The sequence below is a fragment of the Mastigoproctus giganteus genome, chromosome 7 (genome assembly GCF_048544385.1).
Source record: "Mastigoproctus giganteus isolate SK-2022 chromosome 7, ASM4854438v1, whole genome shotgun sequence".
Classification (NCBI taxonomy): Eukaryota; Metazoa; Arthropoda; class Arachnida; order Uropygi; family Thelyphonidae; genus Mastigoproctus; species Mastigoproctus giganteus.
The window spans coordinates 226,559,770-226,576,009 of record NC_143581.1 but is presented as its reverse complement, the minus strand read 5'-3'; the positions used below and the strand labels follow the sequence as shown (position 1 = coordinate 226,576,009).

The 16,240-nt window shown below is 36.5% G+C and overlaps 1 protein-coding gene across 1 annotated transcript in view; it reads right to left on the bottom strand.

Annotated features, from left to right (window-relative positions):
* Window positions 1-1,993: 1,993 nt before the first annotated feature.
* Pfdn1 (prefoldin subunit 1) overlaps window positions 1,994-16,240 on the bottom strand; it is a 49,630-nt gene continuing 35,383 nt past the window's right edge. Inside the window, exons 2-4 of the mRNA XM_090377454.1 lie at window positions 12,818-12,984; window positions 11,962-12,046; window positions 1,994-2,161 (exon numbers count right to left, since the gene is read on the bottom strand). Of these exons, the coding sequence (XP_090233580.1) occupies window positions 2,075-2,161; window positions 11,962-12,046; window positions 12,818-12,984 (339 nt within the window). The 3' untranslated portion in view covers window positions 1,994-2,074. The remainder of the gene's footprint in view (window positions 2,162-11,961; window positions 12,047-12,817; window positions 12,985-16,240) is intronic.

Here is a 16,240-nt window from a genome sequence, read left to right as displayed (position 1 = left end):
GATCCAGGACATGCCATAAAAACAGTCCCTAAACAATAACACCACCACCACCTCCAGTCTGCTGAATCAACAGTGCATCCAGGTGCAGATAACTACCATCACCATAATAGAGTTGGAAATCAGATTCATCAGACTAGGCAACAGATTTCCACATGTTGATAGTCCAGTGTTAGTGCTGACATGCCCATGCAAAGTGCAGTTTCTCATTCCTTGAAGTGAGCATGGGTACCCTGTGATGGTTGTTGACTGCCATAGCTTATATGTGGTGCAGAGTTTATGTGGACATTGGCCTTGCTGTTCTTGTATTGTTCCAAGTGGTTAGCTGGGCCACTGTGCCATGTCATGCTGTGTTATGAGATGAGACAACACTCACCATGGGTGTGAACATGTGGGTCTGTTGGCTGATTATTTGATCACCATTGAGCTAGTTACAGTAGACTTGTGACATCATAAAATGGTAGCGTTTACATTGACTGTTGTCAAGAGCGCCGGCACACCTTGCCTCTAAAATCATTCCACATTCGAAGTTAGAAAAATCTTGATGCCAACCCATTCTTCACTGAAAAACTGATTGCAACATTTGCAAACTACGATCTTATATCAGTTATTCCTGACTTTGAACACGAGGAGATGTTGCTAATGCAAAGCCAACTTTGCATTAGCAACACACATTTTTATGTATGTGTGTGTACTGTGCAGTCAGAACATTATGACTACCAACCTAATAGTGGTTATGTCCTCTTGCCACCAGTACCATGGCAAAGTTTGTACTCTACAAGGCATCTCAACTTCACAAAAGGTGTATTGTACTATGTCTCCATAACTGCATCTGTAGATCTGTGATAGTCCACTGTGAAGGATCCAGACTACTCCGGATCTGTTGACTCCCAGCAATGTTCTACAGGATTCATATGACAGCCAAGGTAGCACTGTAAGTCACTTTCATGCCTGGCAAACCACTCTTGAACAATACTGGCAATGTGGCAGAGCATGTTATCCTGTTGGAACACAACTGTGCCATATGGGAAGAGTCACACAGGTGTACCTGAGCAGCCACAATGGATAGGCAATTTTTATGATTAAGAGTGCAGTCTAGGGGCAGAAGGCTCCAAGAGATTCCCAGGAAAACATCCCCCATACTAAAAACACTGGAGTGATCCCTCTCCACAGTTTGTCACTGTACCTCCACTACTGTCCACATGAGACAGCAGGAAACATAATCCAATGACTTCAGATGCACACTTTAGGTATCATTGACAATGGGTGGCCATAAGCATGGATATCTTGATCCAGGGTCTACTCTGGGTCCCATATGGAAGATGGTTCACTGGATTGTGGTCTTGAAACAGCTGGTTGTTATCTGGTTAAAGTCAATGATCAGCTGTTCCACCATTTTCCTGTCTATCGGCTCATGAAGGCAGGAACAGTCTATGTTAACCATGACTGTTGATGAGGCATGGCACCCACCACTGACCTGGCAATTGATGTTCCAACCACAATTACAGCACTTTGCAAACAGTGCACAACATTCGGCTTCTGTAATACTGCCACCACCTTTCAACCTGTACACGACAATCATTCCGTTTTCAAAGTCCATCAGATCACATCCACTGCCCATGTCAAACACGTACCTTTCTATGTACTGCCTGCCACAAACCTGCAGTATCAGTTCTCACCATGTGTGCTATCAGGCTCGGAGAAACAAACGATTGCTAAAACAAGGTGACGCTCAAAATGCTTTGACTGTGACTGGACAGTGTATATCTGAGTGTATATATATTTGTAAATATAAAAATATTTTTAAAACAAACTGAAGTAAAACAACATACCACTGTTATTATGAGGAGAAAAAAAAAATTGCATCATTGTATTCTGTACCCCTGAAATTGCTATGTCATTTTGAGTTAAGCAGTTAAAAACAAGAACAAAATTCAAGCAGTTTTTTTTCAACGTTGTTTATTAATCAGCTATGTTAATAAGACTACTTGTAAATAAAGAAATGGACAGTAATTACACAGTATATAAGCATTGCTGAAAGAATTTAAGTATATTACAGGAAACTTTTTTTTAAAACTTAATGACCTTTCTGCTTCTGAGCAATCATTTCTCTCAAGTTATCTTCACTTTCCTTTAAACTTCTTTCTAGGTATGCTTTATTACTCTATAAAAACATACAAATATTGTCCTATTACTCTAATCATGCCAATAAGTACTTAGTTGCAGAAACTTAAAATACAAATAAAGATTAAATATTTAAAACAAATGTATTTATAGCCTTTTTCATTCTAATGTTTAAAAATTAAAGTCATCAAGATAAAAAAAAAATACATATACTAATCATTCCTTAAATAAAACAACTGCATATAATTCTTTAAAATTCATGCAACTGCTTTACGTAAATTAATACTGTGTACTATAACATTAAAACAGCTAATAAGATAATACAGTATTTGCCATACAAGTCCGAACACTACCCACTTCTCTCACTTAACTTTTTTTTTATATATATACCATCTGTCATGTTTATGCCCCCCCCCAGTTAATGTGTTTATGTTTATCCTCCCACGTGGATAACAATCTCTGAATTTCTTTCAACTATCAACCTCAAATACCCATGGATGTAATTTGTTCCAGTAACTTGCTATCTAAAAGAAAATTTCCTGAAATCCAGTCTAAACCTCTTTCCCTGTTATTTGAATTTATGGCACCTAGTTCTGAACTTCATATCCATCTGCATCATAATTTCCAGATCCCTTTCACAGGCATCACTGAGTATAGTTACCACATCTATTTGATCTGATTCTTATTAGTCAGATGGAAGTTGTGAAAATGAACCAGCACTATATCTTCAGTATGGTCATTAAAAAAAAGTTGAAGACTGAGAGAGAATGGGGACTGGACATTATACTATTCAAGAAGTGACAACAGTCAGCAAGGCTCCATAAAATATGCAGAGTCGACACGATAACAGCTATATATCAACCTTACTACTTTTCTGACAAAAGTAACATTTAAAATCTATACTTCTTTTAGAAGTATTGAGAACTGTATGTAAATACACGCTACTTGACCACTTTATTAGGATCACAAAGGATTGGACTATATACAATATATAAATCAGAGAAATCACATGGCATATGATGTGTGCAGTTAAGTGCTATAAAGCTGTAACAGAATGGTATTCAAATCAGTTAAATGACAAATGCACTTGACAAGTGTCCGAAGATTAGTATCATCTGAGTCTTTAACAAACAGAAAAATAGCTGGAAAACATCCATCCAGCAATTTAACTGTGGGTGAAAATGTAACGTGGAATGAGGTACTTGGTACTGGAGCATATTACCAAGTATAATTGTTACAAAACGATAGAGCAATTAACCTTTGCATTTACATAGCCAAGTGGTCATTGATGAATGGATGGTAGTGCACACTAAGTAGAGTGCACTACCATCAGGCCTGCATGACTGCTAAATATGATTATATTCATGATTTATTCTAAACTCCTGACATGGTGGTCATGCTGGAGTATAAACAAGAACATCAGTAGCTACATTATATGAAGAGTCCTACAAAGAATGTGTTATAAAAAAAGGAGACTGTCAATGAATCTGCTGATTTCAGACATCAACCAGAAAATATGGCTATGATGGTGCTAGGAACACAAAAAAGGCAGACACAGGAGGACTGGAGGCAAACCATGTGGTCTGGTCTGATCAGGAATATGTCATGTTTTTAAGGTTATAATTCAGATCTCACTGGAGGGCACCGTGAATGCCACAACATATCTGAACATTGCTAAAGATAAAACATCTGACAGTGTTGCACACATTCATCCCCATGGACACAGGTGCTTTCAAAATGATAATACAACAATCCACCATGCCATATCATGTGTGAAAAAAAGTAATCTGAGGAACATTTTAAGCTTCTTCCCTGGCCAGCCAAATTCGGGATCTATCCCATCAGCACAATCCCCTGCTTGCTCGTATCACTCCAGGAATTGAGGAAAGTTTTGTTACATGATCGGCACAGTATTCCTCACATCACTTTTCAAAATCTCATTGACTTTATATAAAGTGTTGGAGCAGTGACTCAGACAAAAGGTGGTCCAACACACTAACTCATGGGTTTTAATAATACAAAAGTGTTGCACAGCATATATTATGGATAAAACACGAAGAGGTACTAGTGATGCAGTACAATAGATACTCCATTTCTTCTAAAACTTTTTTAAATGTGTGCTAAAATTTAAATAACTGATGTTATTTAATAACAGACATGCACAGAAAATGGCCAGATTATTCCATCAGAAAGCCACCCATGCGACACAAAACTTTAGCTCAATCAGCAAGTGAGAGTAACACTAAAAATGAACTAATCCATGTTGGCTTGACAAATGTATCCCTCAAGAACTATAAAGCTGATACATGAAAATAAGTACCAGGAGGCCATATCCCAGCAGGACACAGCCGCAAGAATGCATCTGTTGAAGCTAGGAATCAAAAATGTAAATCAGTGTATAACTTAATCAGAAAAACTAAAATTTTAATTTAAAAATTTATACTATGATGAATATTTTAGTTAATATATAAGAGGTTAAGGATTTTGAGGAATAATAATGACCCAACCAAACAAAAAATTTAATAGCTGAAAAACCTCTATGCAGTGAAACATCACACAGCATGTGGTATATCATATATTTTGGTCATGGTGTGCCAGTTTCTATAGTCTTTTTTTTTTTTTTTTTTTTTTTTTTGGTAGTTGTTGGCGCATCGGCTTCTGTGGTCATAATGCACCTCCCAAGGTTTTTGCAGTACTTTGATCCAAGCCCGAGGCGGGATTCAAACCCGCGACCTTTGGGTTGCCAGGCAGGTACTTTACCCACCCAGCTAGCCCGGCCAGCTCTATAGTCTTTATTGTGTATTAAACTTATCCAAGTGTGTGTGTGTGGGGGGGATCAATTTATGTATTTTATATGTTGAAAAATAAATTAATGCATAGAGAAAATGCCCTACTCCCTGCCTAGGACCAACTCCAAGCAGGATTTACAATCAGACTAGTTCAAACAAGACAAGCAACAATCAATACATAAACAGTAAAATCTCAGGAGTGTGCAAATTAAGTCATCAATCTTCCAACCCAGGCATATTATACCTGTTCAGTTCCTTTATAGTGCCTTTCTAATCATTATGGTTCGGGAACCATCAGGAGATTTGTAATTCAATTATCATAACCCAATCATCATTGGAATACAAACCATTAAGATGGTAGAGGCTATGCTTTATACATTACATGCGCATTATGGCCTCGCTATCCTTGTGCCATAAAACCTATACAAACATACACATTACATGGAGAAGATTTTAAGTATTCGGTAACAGTTAACTTTATATTTTATTTTTGCACACCTATTGCAAAAATAATGTCAGCATTCAAATAACTGATTGCACTAAGCCAGCGTTTCCCAAACTTTTTTATTCAAGGAACACTTTTCATCTTGCAATATATTTACGGAACACTCACGAAACAATTTTAGCGGGAGCCAAAAAACTGTTTGCTAATATTTTGTTACATACAATGCACTGTGTATCTTTATTTCCAACACATGTAAAGTTGAAATAAAAAAAAAAAAAATGTTGTTTTGGTCTTTTATTAGTGTTCTTGTTTTTTCACTGCCGATTTTTGAAGAACAAAAGGCTGCGATTGTTCATCCTCGCTTTGAAGTGTGACAATCGACCACAGTTGCAACACTAGAAGTACTTGCTTCTCGTTTTAAAGTTCATTTTTTTCAACCACAAATCCATGGTCATTTATTTTAATAATAATGTTTTGAAATACTGATAATTATCAAAAAATTTTTTTTGATAATTTTTGATAGGAAGTGAGTTTAGTTATGATATCGGTTTGCTTTATCCTCTCCCTCAACCCATGTATTCCAGGCTAAATTGCATACAAATGGCATATTAGATCAATACATTGCTACTTTTTCATAGATGTAATTATCCCTACACCTACTTCCCTATGCAAAAGCCCGCCAAAATAAAGTGTCCGCGGTCTATTTAATCACTAGTCTATGCCAGTATATTAATAACCGAAAAAAATTACGTAAAAATCATACTGATACAAAAGTGGTGTATGCCACATATATGCAAAATTTATTTATTTTATTTTTGTAATTAGTAATTAAGATTTTTCACGGAACACTAGTGGGAAACAGTTTGGGAAACGCTGCACTATCCAATGGAAATTTTCAAGCAAAAATAATGGCATTTATACACTGTGCTCCATATACAATGAGATTTTAAGAGGAGTAATGTCATGTTTCTGAAACATGGCCTTACAATAATATATTATGCAACATATATCCCTGTGAAAATTCATATTCAAGTGCTACATGATCGTAGCAGCTCTAATTCTGTTAATTTTCCGGTAACTGATGAGTTAATATGCTGGCCATGGAAATGAACTATCATTTTGTTGGTATATGGAGTGATTAACTACAGTAGATGCATGCTATACAAGTCAAGTTATACAACTCCAGTGATGACTTTTGATTGTTCAAAGAGAAAAATGCACTCTCTACTAAAAGTTGTCATTTTGTTGTTTATATTAAGTGAGCACCAACTACTTGTGAAACATTTAGTTATTAGTCACAATAAAAACTTCAAGATAGTAGCTTGGTCCTCATTCATTCAGTACTTGGTATATTTTACCAAGTTCAAAATACACAGTTGTGAAGCTACTTTTGAATTACCCTGTCTAATAAGTATACTGCATCCATGGCAAATTATAAATACTAAGGTTACAAGTAGATCAGCTATCAAACTACTATGCAGAGAAATGGTTAAAATTACAGGTAAAACTTAATTCATTCTAAACAGTTATGTCTGTGAGGGACAGACATTAACATTCAAAAATATATTTTTCTTTAACATTTTTGCTTTCCCTAACACAGCTCTTGATTCACACAGTTATTGTCTCTACTGGATGTGCTGTTATTATTATTATCTTATATTAATTTACATTAACCGCAGATAAATGTGTGATTCACGCATTACTTGTAAAAGATAATTTTGATATCATATACTTGGATTTCAAGAAAGATTTTAATACTGTTTCACATGAAAGATGCCGTACAAACCAGTGCAGCGTGGCAATAAGAGTAAGTTGCTGCTGTGAATAAAGGGATGGTTGAGCGGGAGAAGACAGAGTGGTAATCAATAGACAATGCTCTTCGTGGACTAATATTATTAATGGAGTTCTCCAGGGTTCGGTATTGGGCCCATTGTTGTTTTCTATATTTATCAATGATACTGATGAAGGCATATCAGGTTGAATGTCCAAGTTTGTGGATGATACAAAGGTTGGCAGGGTGGTTAATGATGGTAATCAAGGCATGCTACTGCAACAAGATCTAGAAAAATTGGGCTGATAAATGGAAATTGATGTTTATCATTGACAAATGCAAGGTACTACTTTTTGATAGCAGTAATCCCAGATAACATACCATGTGGTACTATTCTCATAGTAGTGAGGATTGAAAATGATCTGGCATAATTCTGTAGTCTATATGAAGTTCTCTCAGCAATGCAGACAATTGCCAGGACAGCTCATGGGGTTTGTCAATAATATACAGGAATTTTGCTAGCAGGGATATGGAGGTGATTATTGGAACAGGTTCAGAGAAGGGCAACAAGATTGGTGATGGGGACAAAAGGGTGTGCTCTTAACAAGAAAGGCTTCAGCTCTGCAGTATCTGGAGACGATATACCTGTAAGATGATCTGATGAGGTGTTATGAGCTTTGACTGGCTTGAGTAAACTCAATGCTGATGGGATTTTTCCTCTTGTTCAGATTACATACAAGGGAGATTAAATGATTAAATTCAAATTGAGGAAGAATGGTTGGAGAATAGATGCCTTCGGCCAGCAGGTGATTGATAGTTGGAACAAATTTCCATCTATTGTAGAAGTGGGTAGTTTGAATAAATTCAAGGTAGAACTACAAACTTCTGGAGGGGATGGACAGGTATGCAGAAACTTTTTTTTTTTGCTTGCTGCTGCTGTATAAGTTGGTTTCTTGCATCATTTGCCACTAATAATACTACTTCTAGATAAGTTGTGACAAGTTGCAATTTACACAAAAATAAAAAGCATTATATATCTCATATTGTGAAAAAAATCATAAATTGATCTACTCTTGTACTTCAAATAAATAGTACATAGTACATCTCTCTCTCACAAAGAGAAGTACACTGCTACTCATTTCCCACGTGAATCATTTCAGGCATTATTCTCTTTTCACTGGTAGGTTACTAGGCACCATTAGGGTAGGAGCTGATAACTTAGTTATGATAAGTTTTGAAACACAAGATTTCAAAAGGAGAAAATGAATTAAATCCATATAAATTTACAGCCAAAAGGGGTCAAGCTAGAGAAATTATATAACAAACCTACAAGCATTGCAAATATAATATTTATGTACAATAGCTATAATCATCATCATCATCAGCCATTTTCAATCCACTGCAGGATGAAGGCCTCTCCAGCAACTTTCCAGTTCCTTCTGTTTTGAGCACTGGCCATCCATTTACTACCCACAAACTCATGAATTTCATCATCTATCCATCTCCGCCTTTGTCTTCCAGGTTTTCTTCTAGCTCCTCTTGGATACCATTCTGTTATTTTCTTAGTCCATCTGTCATCACGTCTTCGAGCTATGTGTCCTGCCCAAGACCATTTCAGTTCTTTAGTTTTGATAAGAATGTCCTTTACTTGAGTTTGCTGCCTAATCCATGTGTTTCTCTTCTTATCTAACAGTCTGATTCCCAATATAATTTGTTCCATTGTTCGCTGTGTATTTCTCAGCTTCCCTTCCATTCTTTTGGTGAGTGCCCAAGTTTCACTTCCATAAGTCATGGTGGGGAGTATACATTGATTCATTATTTTACGTTTCAGACAAACTGGGATATTTCTCTTCAGTATGTGACTATATTTCCTGAATGCTATCCATCCAAAATTTATTCTTCTCTTGACTTCCAGCCATTTATCATTATTACAGCTAATAACTTGTCCCAGATAAGTATATGACTCCACCTTTTCAATTACTGCTCCTTCAATCATTATTTCCCTTTCTGTGACATACTTGTTCATCATTACTTTTGTTTTAGCCATATTCATCTTTAGTCGAAAATCTTTACTAACTGTGCATAACTGATTAAGATTTTCCTCTAATTCTTTGGGATCGTGGCTTATGACCACAATGTCATCTGCAAATCGTAAATGGTTTAGGTACTCTCCGTTCACATTGAATCCTTTCTGCGACCAGTCTAATCTTCTGAAAGCTTCCTCAAGGGCAGCAGTAAACAGCTTCGGAGATATTGTGTCTCCTTGTCGAACTCCTTTCTCAATTTTAAATTTCCTACTCTCTTTGTCTAGTCTAATAAAGGAGGTAGCACTCTCATATATTTTCTTCAAAATCATAATATATGGGGTATCTATGCCTTGTCTTTCCAGCACCCAAAACATTGCTTTATGCTGTATGGAGTCAAATGCCTTTTCATAATCCACAAATGCCAGGCATAATGGTGTTTTATATTCATTTGCTTTCTCCATTACGTGATATTACGTGAAGGTAATCCATAGTTGAGAATCCTGTCCTAAAGCCAGCTTGCTCTTTCGGTTGATTCTCATCAAGTATTCTTTCTAAACTGTTAGTAATGACCCATGTGAACAACTTGTAGATGTGGGATAACAAGCTAATTGGTCTATAATTTCCAATTTCTGATTTATCTCCTTTTCTTATGCAGCAAAACTATGATTGCATTATTCCACTGCTTAGGCGTCACACCTTTTCTAATGCACTTTGTGAAGAGCCTTGCCAGTTTTTGTGTTATGTCTCTTCCTCCCAATTTTAACAACTCTACAGTAACTTCATCTTCCCCTGGGGCTTTCTGATTCTTAATTTTCTTCATTGTATGTTCTACCTCATCAGGAAGAATATTGGGTCTGTCGTATGTGTTGCTACTTTGCAATCCATCTTCCCCACTGCTGGCATGGCATCATTCCCCTGCTCCTTATATAATTCTCTATAGCAGTCTTCTGCTATTTGAATTATGCCTTCTCTGCTGTTTATAAGTACACCATCGCTATTCTTCAGTTTCAGTATCATTTGTCTTTCTGTATTACTGCTCATGGCTGCTGATTTAAATCCTTTGTTTTCCCTTAATGCTTGTTCTACTTTTCTTGGGTTAAATCTTCTTATGTCCTCTCTGAGTCTCTTTCTAATGGCTTTGCATAACTCAGTATACTCAATTTTCTCCCTGTCAGTGTTTTTTCTTGCTTTTCATTTGTCGTCTTCAGTTCATCATGACAAGTGTTTCTTGACTAATTTTTTCTTCTTTGGATTTCTTTTCCCCTATAGGTTTCTTGGGCTTTATCGCTTTCAGAAAGTTGTAATATTCCTCGTCGATATCTTGGTCCTGAGCAGTCTGCAGAAGCTCAAACTTGTTCTTAAGTTCCAGTACATACTGCTTTTTCTCTTTTTTCTGTTATCTCAAAGACCTTTGTATTATTTACTCGAGTCAGTTTTTTCCTTTTCTTTCCTACATCTATATCAAGTGTACATCTTACCATTCTGTGATCACTTCCAACATTTACCTTATTCAGGACGGTAACATCATTCACAATATATCTTCTGTTAGTGAGGATGAAGTCGATTTCATTAGTAGTTAATCCATTTGGACTCTTCCATGTCCACTTTCTGTTCACCCTTTTCCTGAAAAAAGTGTTCATTACTGACAGTCCTTGAGATTCTGCAAATTCCACAACTCTTTCACCTCTTTCATTTCTTTCACCAATTCCAAAATTTCCTATAGTTTCCCTTTCTGCGCTGTTTTGCCTTTTTCCAACCTTAGTATTGAAGTCCCCCATAATAATAGTGTAATGGGTTTTCTGCTCATCTAGAAGACTCAATTTTGGTGTACATTTCTTCAACCTCTTCATCATCATGGCTCGATGTTGGTGCATAAATCATTATAATTCTTAGCTTGTACCTCTTAGAAATCTTGAGTATTAGTCTTGACACCCTTGGTGATGTACTTTTGAATTCCAAAATGTTGTTTTTAAAATCTTTATGGACCAGAAACCCAACTCCACCTTCACTCCTTTCACTGTTTCCATTGGTGTACAGCAAATTTCCACTTGATAAACTTATAAGTGATTAATTTCTTCTTCTTGTTTTGGCCAAACCGATGATATTCCAATTCACATTTTCTAATTCCTTTTTTAGCTCTAATATCCTGTCTTCGCCGATGAGTGATCTTACATTATAACAGGCCAAGTTCAGTTTCCGTGCATGGCAGCCTGGTCTTACCCAGGGATTCTTAGCACCCTCTGATCCTCTCGCTGCTGTAAGAGGGAGAGTGAAAGCTGCTGTGGACTGAGGGCCATTTGTTTTGTCGTGCTGTCATATGCTGGAGGGTTTGGTCTTTTCCTCTTCACGCTGACCAGGCGTCTTGAAGAGAACCACTCTACACGTTCGTTGCCACCTAAGTGACGTAACAGGGCTTACCATCGAGAAGGTGTGCATGAGTGGATTTTGGGGAGGCAGGCCAACCGGACTTCTAAATCTTCTGTAATAGAGAGATATTGGATCCATCAGTGTTTTAGGCTGAGTATCTGATAACACACAGGATACCTGTTCCCCTCTAAGCCCCTCTATAGCTATAATAACAATATTAATTTCTTCACAACCAAACAAAAAACAAATCATCACAATGTTATCTACTGTTAACAGGATGTGCATAAATATATTAATGTACAGTGATGGTCCACACTAACCTTAAAAGGGTTTAAATATGGTCCTTATATACAAATAGGTCCATTACTGCACTACAGTAATAGCAAGAAATATTTTTAAGAATTTTTACTAAGAAATACCAAATAAAAACAAACGCTATACCTCCAAATTTTTTATCTTTTCTTCTGAAGTTTTAACTTTATTCTGAAGACTAGATTTTATTTCTGCACTATCTGTCAAAATAAACCTAAAAGAAAATAAACATTTATCAAATTCAATGACAGATCAGTCAGTATGTATGCATGCACACATAGCTGAACTCAATAATAATGAGCATGGATAGGATATAACAATGTCATGGCTACTACAGTGAGAATACAAATCAGTCTAAAGAAAAGCATAAATAAATTTAATCATATAATTTCCAATGAATCTAAAAGAAACATTGGAAAATAAACCAGACAGCCAGGAAAGAGCCATATTAACACATTGTCTAAGGTCTCCAATTTTCTTTTTGTCCAATATCATATCAGTCAAGTGGAGCTTGAACCTTTGTAAAAAATTAAAAAGTACTGGTTGTTTTTAGAGAATTTGGAAACAAAGGTGCACGATAATTTTCAATCATACATCCTTATAAGATTCTGAACAATTTGTACATAAAAACAAAAAAGCCACTATGGTTAGGCTAACACTCACACAACAATGTTGATTTAAGTTCACATAGTATTCATTTTCTATTAAGCTCAACTAGCATTAAGATGGTACAGGCATGCAGAAAGGAAGAAGGAAGATTAGCTAAACAAATATTTAAAGGAAAAATGAATAATAATAAGCTTAGAGACAGACCAAGAGGAAGGCAGATAGATGATGAAAATGACAAAGAGAGCTTACTCTGGCTAGAGCTTGAAGACCTAACAAGAAATATGATAACATAGAGGAAAACAGTGACTGACAGTTCAGAATAACTGATCTGTAAACTCACTGGTATAGCAGATTTGGATGATCATGATAAACTCACATCCTTCCAACTCCTTGATACATCCTAATATCAGAAGGTACACCAGATATTTCAGATTCTGTGATGCGAGTATGCTGGATACTTCTTTTCAGATTCTCTACTTGAATATCACCCATCTTTAGCTTGGCTGACGTATCTATCATTTTGGCCTGTAATTCCTGAAATGCCTAAAAATGAAAAATGAAACAAAAAATTTAATGTGCAAGCCCCTGGCAATTTGCTGTGATGGGAATAAAGATTATTTGTTTATTTATTTAAAAATCAACAGTTGTGGAATTTCTAATTTTTGCAAGGAAATTTATCTTCTACTGTCTTATCAGGGTTGACTGAGAAATGGTTAATGCCTATTAAAAAGCAAGTTTTTTTTTCTTTTTTTTTTCTTTAAAGTAAAACTCCAAACACAAAAGGTACAGTACTATAGTATCTAGATGTACAGTATTTAGTACTGTGCATCTGGGGCTGAATGCTGGGAAGACAGATGATACTTGTTGATCTTGAATTTCTGTAGATTGTAGTATTCAGGAAATACACGTGAAAGAAAATTGTTCCAGAAAACTGAAGGGATAATGAGGAAAAGAAAGAGTGTTCTGTGAGTTTGGAATTGAAAAGTGAATGGTTGCTGACTGATGCATGGGTTTGGAGAGAGAGTGGAGGAATTACAGATGCAAATTCAGAACAGCGCCCATGGAAGTACCAATAGAAAAGGCATGCAGCAGAAACTGTAAAATTAAATTAAGACAAAAATGTAAAATTAATGTCCAAGAGACAGAGGGTGGGGAGATTTTGTAAGAGATGGATCATTAATTAACCTGACTGCTATCTTCTAAATGAAGTCTAAAAGCTTGAGAGAAGTTTTGGGGCACCACTCAAGGTAGGAGCACAATATTCCATGGTAGGGCAGATTTGTGAGTGAAAAAGAAATCCAATGTTTCTGATGCAGAGGAAGCAATATTTGTGATATGCTTATGCCAAGAGAGATTAGAAGTCAGGGTAATCCTAATAGAAATATGTGATCTTGTCTAGAAATCTGAGTGTCAGAAAAAATGAGCATAGGAGCAGTAGATGTCTTTTTTGTAAGAAACAGGACTGAGTTTTGGAAGGCATGAAGTCAGCTAAGTTTACTTTGTGCCATTAGAAAATTACTAGGAGATTGGAATTTAAGGTACTGGTGGTGGATGTTAAAGAAATTGATGCTGTTTGTTTGGTGTAAAATTTCTCAAACTGAAAAGTGAGATGTAATGTGCTATCATCAGCTATGGATAGGATTTCCATTCAGTGGCAGGAGGTCATTAATATACAAGAGGAAAAGAGTGGGAGAAAGAACTGAACCATGGAGAACAAAGGCATTAGTTGTGGTTAGAGGAAAAAAGAGCCATCTAACTCACCTGCAGTAAGTAGCTGTCTAATTGCAAAAAAAAAAAAAACAGTTGATGGCAGTCCATAAAAGGGAGTTTGTTTAGAATACCTTTATGCCAAACACAATCAAAAGCCTTAGAAATGTCAAGAACAACTGCTTGTTTCACCAAACATTTTCATCAAAATTGTCCAAAGATGAGTATCATAAGCCACTATACCACCAGTAGATTCACACTAACAGAATTCATATTGGCAATTACTGAAATCATTGGAAAGATGGAAGGCTAAGATACTTTTAGAGTTGGCATTTGGATTTTCCCATTTCCTTTGAGTAAAGGTGCAATGGAATGATAATTGGATGGAAGGAATTTGCATACTTTACCTGGCTGGATATGAGGAAATTTCAATGAAAAAGGAAAAACAACACCAGTGGAATAAAACAATGTAAGAAGACTTTACAAAACAGTGGCCAGCTGAGAAGCACAGGTTTTGAGAATAAGTGAAAAATGAGATCAGGATCTTGAATTTTCTTGGCCTCATGATTGTTCAGAGTTCCTCTAATACTCTTCTGTTGGAGGACCATGGGAGACAATGAGTAGAATATGGTAGGAGGTGATTTGCCAAGGTCATCAATACAAGTTTAGAAGAAAAGTAAGATGCCAACATCAGCCTTATCTTTAGCATTAGTAAAGGCATATGATGCAAGAAAGCAAGCTTATTCAGCATCAGCCAAAAAAAAAAAAAAAAAAAAAAAAAAAAAACACAACCACTACTCCCCTTTCACCCCTCCGTTCGTTCGAAATACCTGTCCAGCTGAGCCTTAAATTTGTTTAGGCTATCAACTTCAACAACAAGTGATGGAAGTCTATTCCACAAACCAACTGACCGCTGGCTAAAGGCAAATTTCCGCACATCTATCCGACATCCATCCTTCCTCAATTTGAATTTATGCCCTATCAGGTGATTATTCTGAGCAAGAAGAATCCCATTGGCATTGAGCATGCTCAAGCCATTCAAAGCCTTATACACCTCTATCAGATCACCTCACTGATGCCTAGTCTCCAGATTTGCAAAACTTAAGCCTTTCTTCGTAAGAGCAACCCTTTGTTCCATTCAAGGATGCAATAGAACCATCCGGTTGTAACGTGGATGGAAGTGCAAATGGACAGGAATTGTGACCAACAGCAATCATAACAAGTTTTCTACTCTTCACCTGCAAAATACTGAGTTTAGATTGATTGATAATTGTCTTGCAATCGTTATGGGCTTTACTGTGGGCAGAAAATCAAGCTGCAGATTTGGATATAAGCCAATATGCAACATTCTCATCTTTAAATCTTTACATATTTATCAGAAAACTAAAGTTTAGATAAAGGACAAGATTTTATGCTGGAATGAAGAATAAAGGATTTCATTCCCACTAGAATAATTTCACTGACAAGCTCAGAGTAAGCATTAGGATCAGAAGATTTAAAACAGTAATCCCAGAAAGGGACAAAATGATTGAAGATCATCCCAATTTGCATTCTTGTAATGTCAAATGACAAGATTGAGAACGACAAGGTGAGAAACTCCTGTGGAAAAGAGGCCACACCAAGTTATGATCTGAGGTATGGTACCCAGAAAATCACACTGTGTGCTTTGAAGGGCTGCTGGTGAGGAAGATCAAGAGTGTTGAGTGTGTGATTAGAATTGCTTAGTAACCCCAGGGTCCTGAGCTGGATATCATCATTCTTCTCTTTCTTGGTGATGCCCCTCTCTCTCTCTCTCTCTCTCTCTCTCTCTCTCTCTCTCTCTCTCACACACACACACACACACACACACACACACACACACACACACACACACGGGGGTAACTCGGGAAATTTTTGAATGGTACAAGGAAATGGTACAAGGAAGCCTCAGGCTTCCTTGTACCATATGGCTAATAATAATAATAATAATAATAGTATTCTATCAGTTAAATGAACAAGTTGTACTAGGTATTAGTAACTGTAAGAGCCTAAGCATCTTGACCAGCTGGAGTTGTGAACGTTAAAATCACCAAAAAAAAAATTACCTGATTAT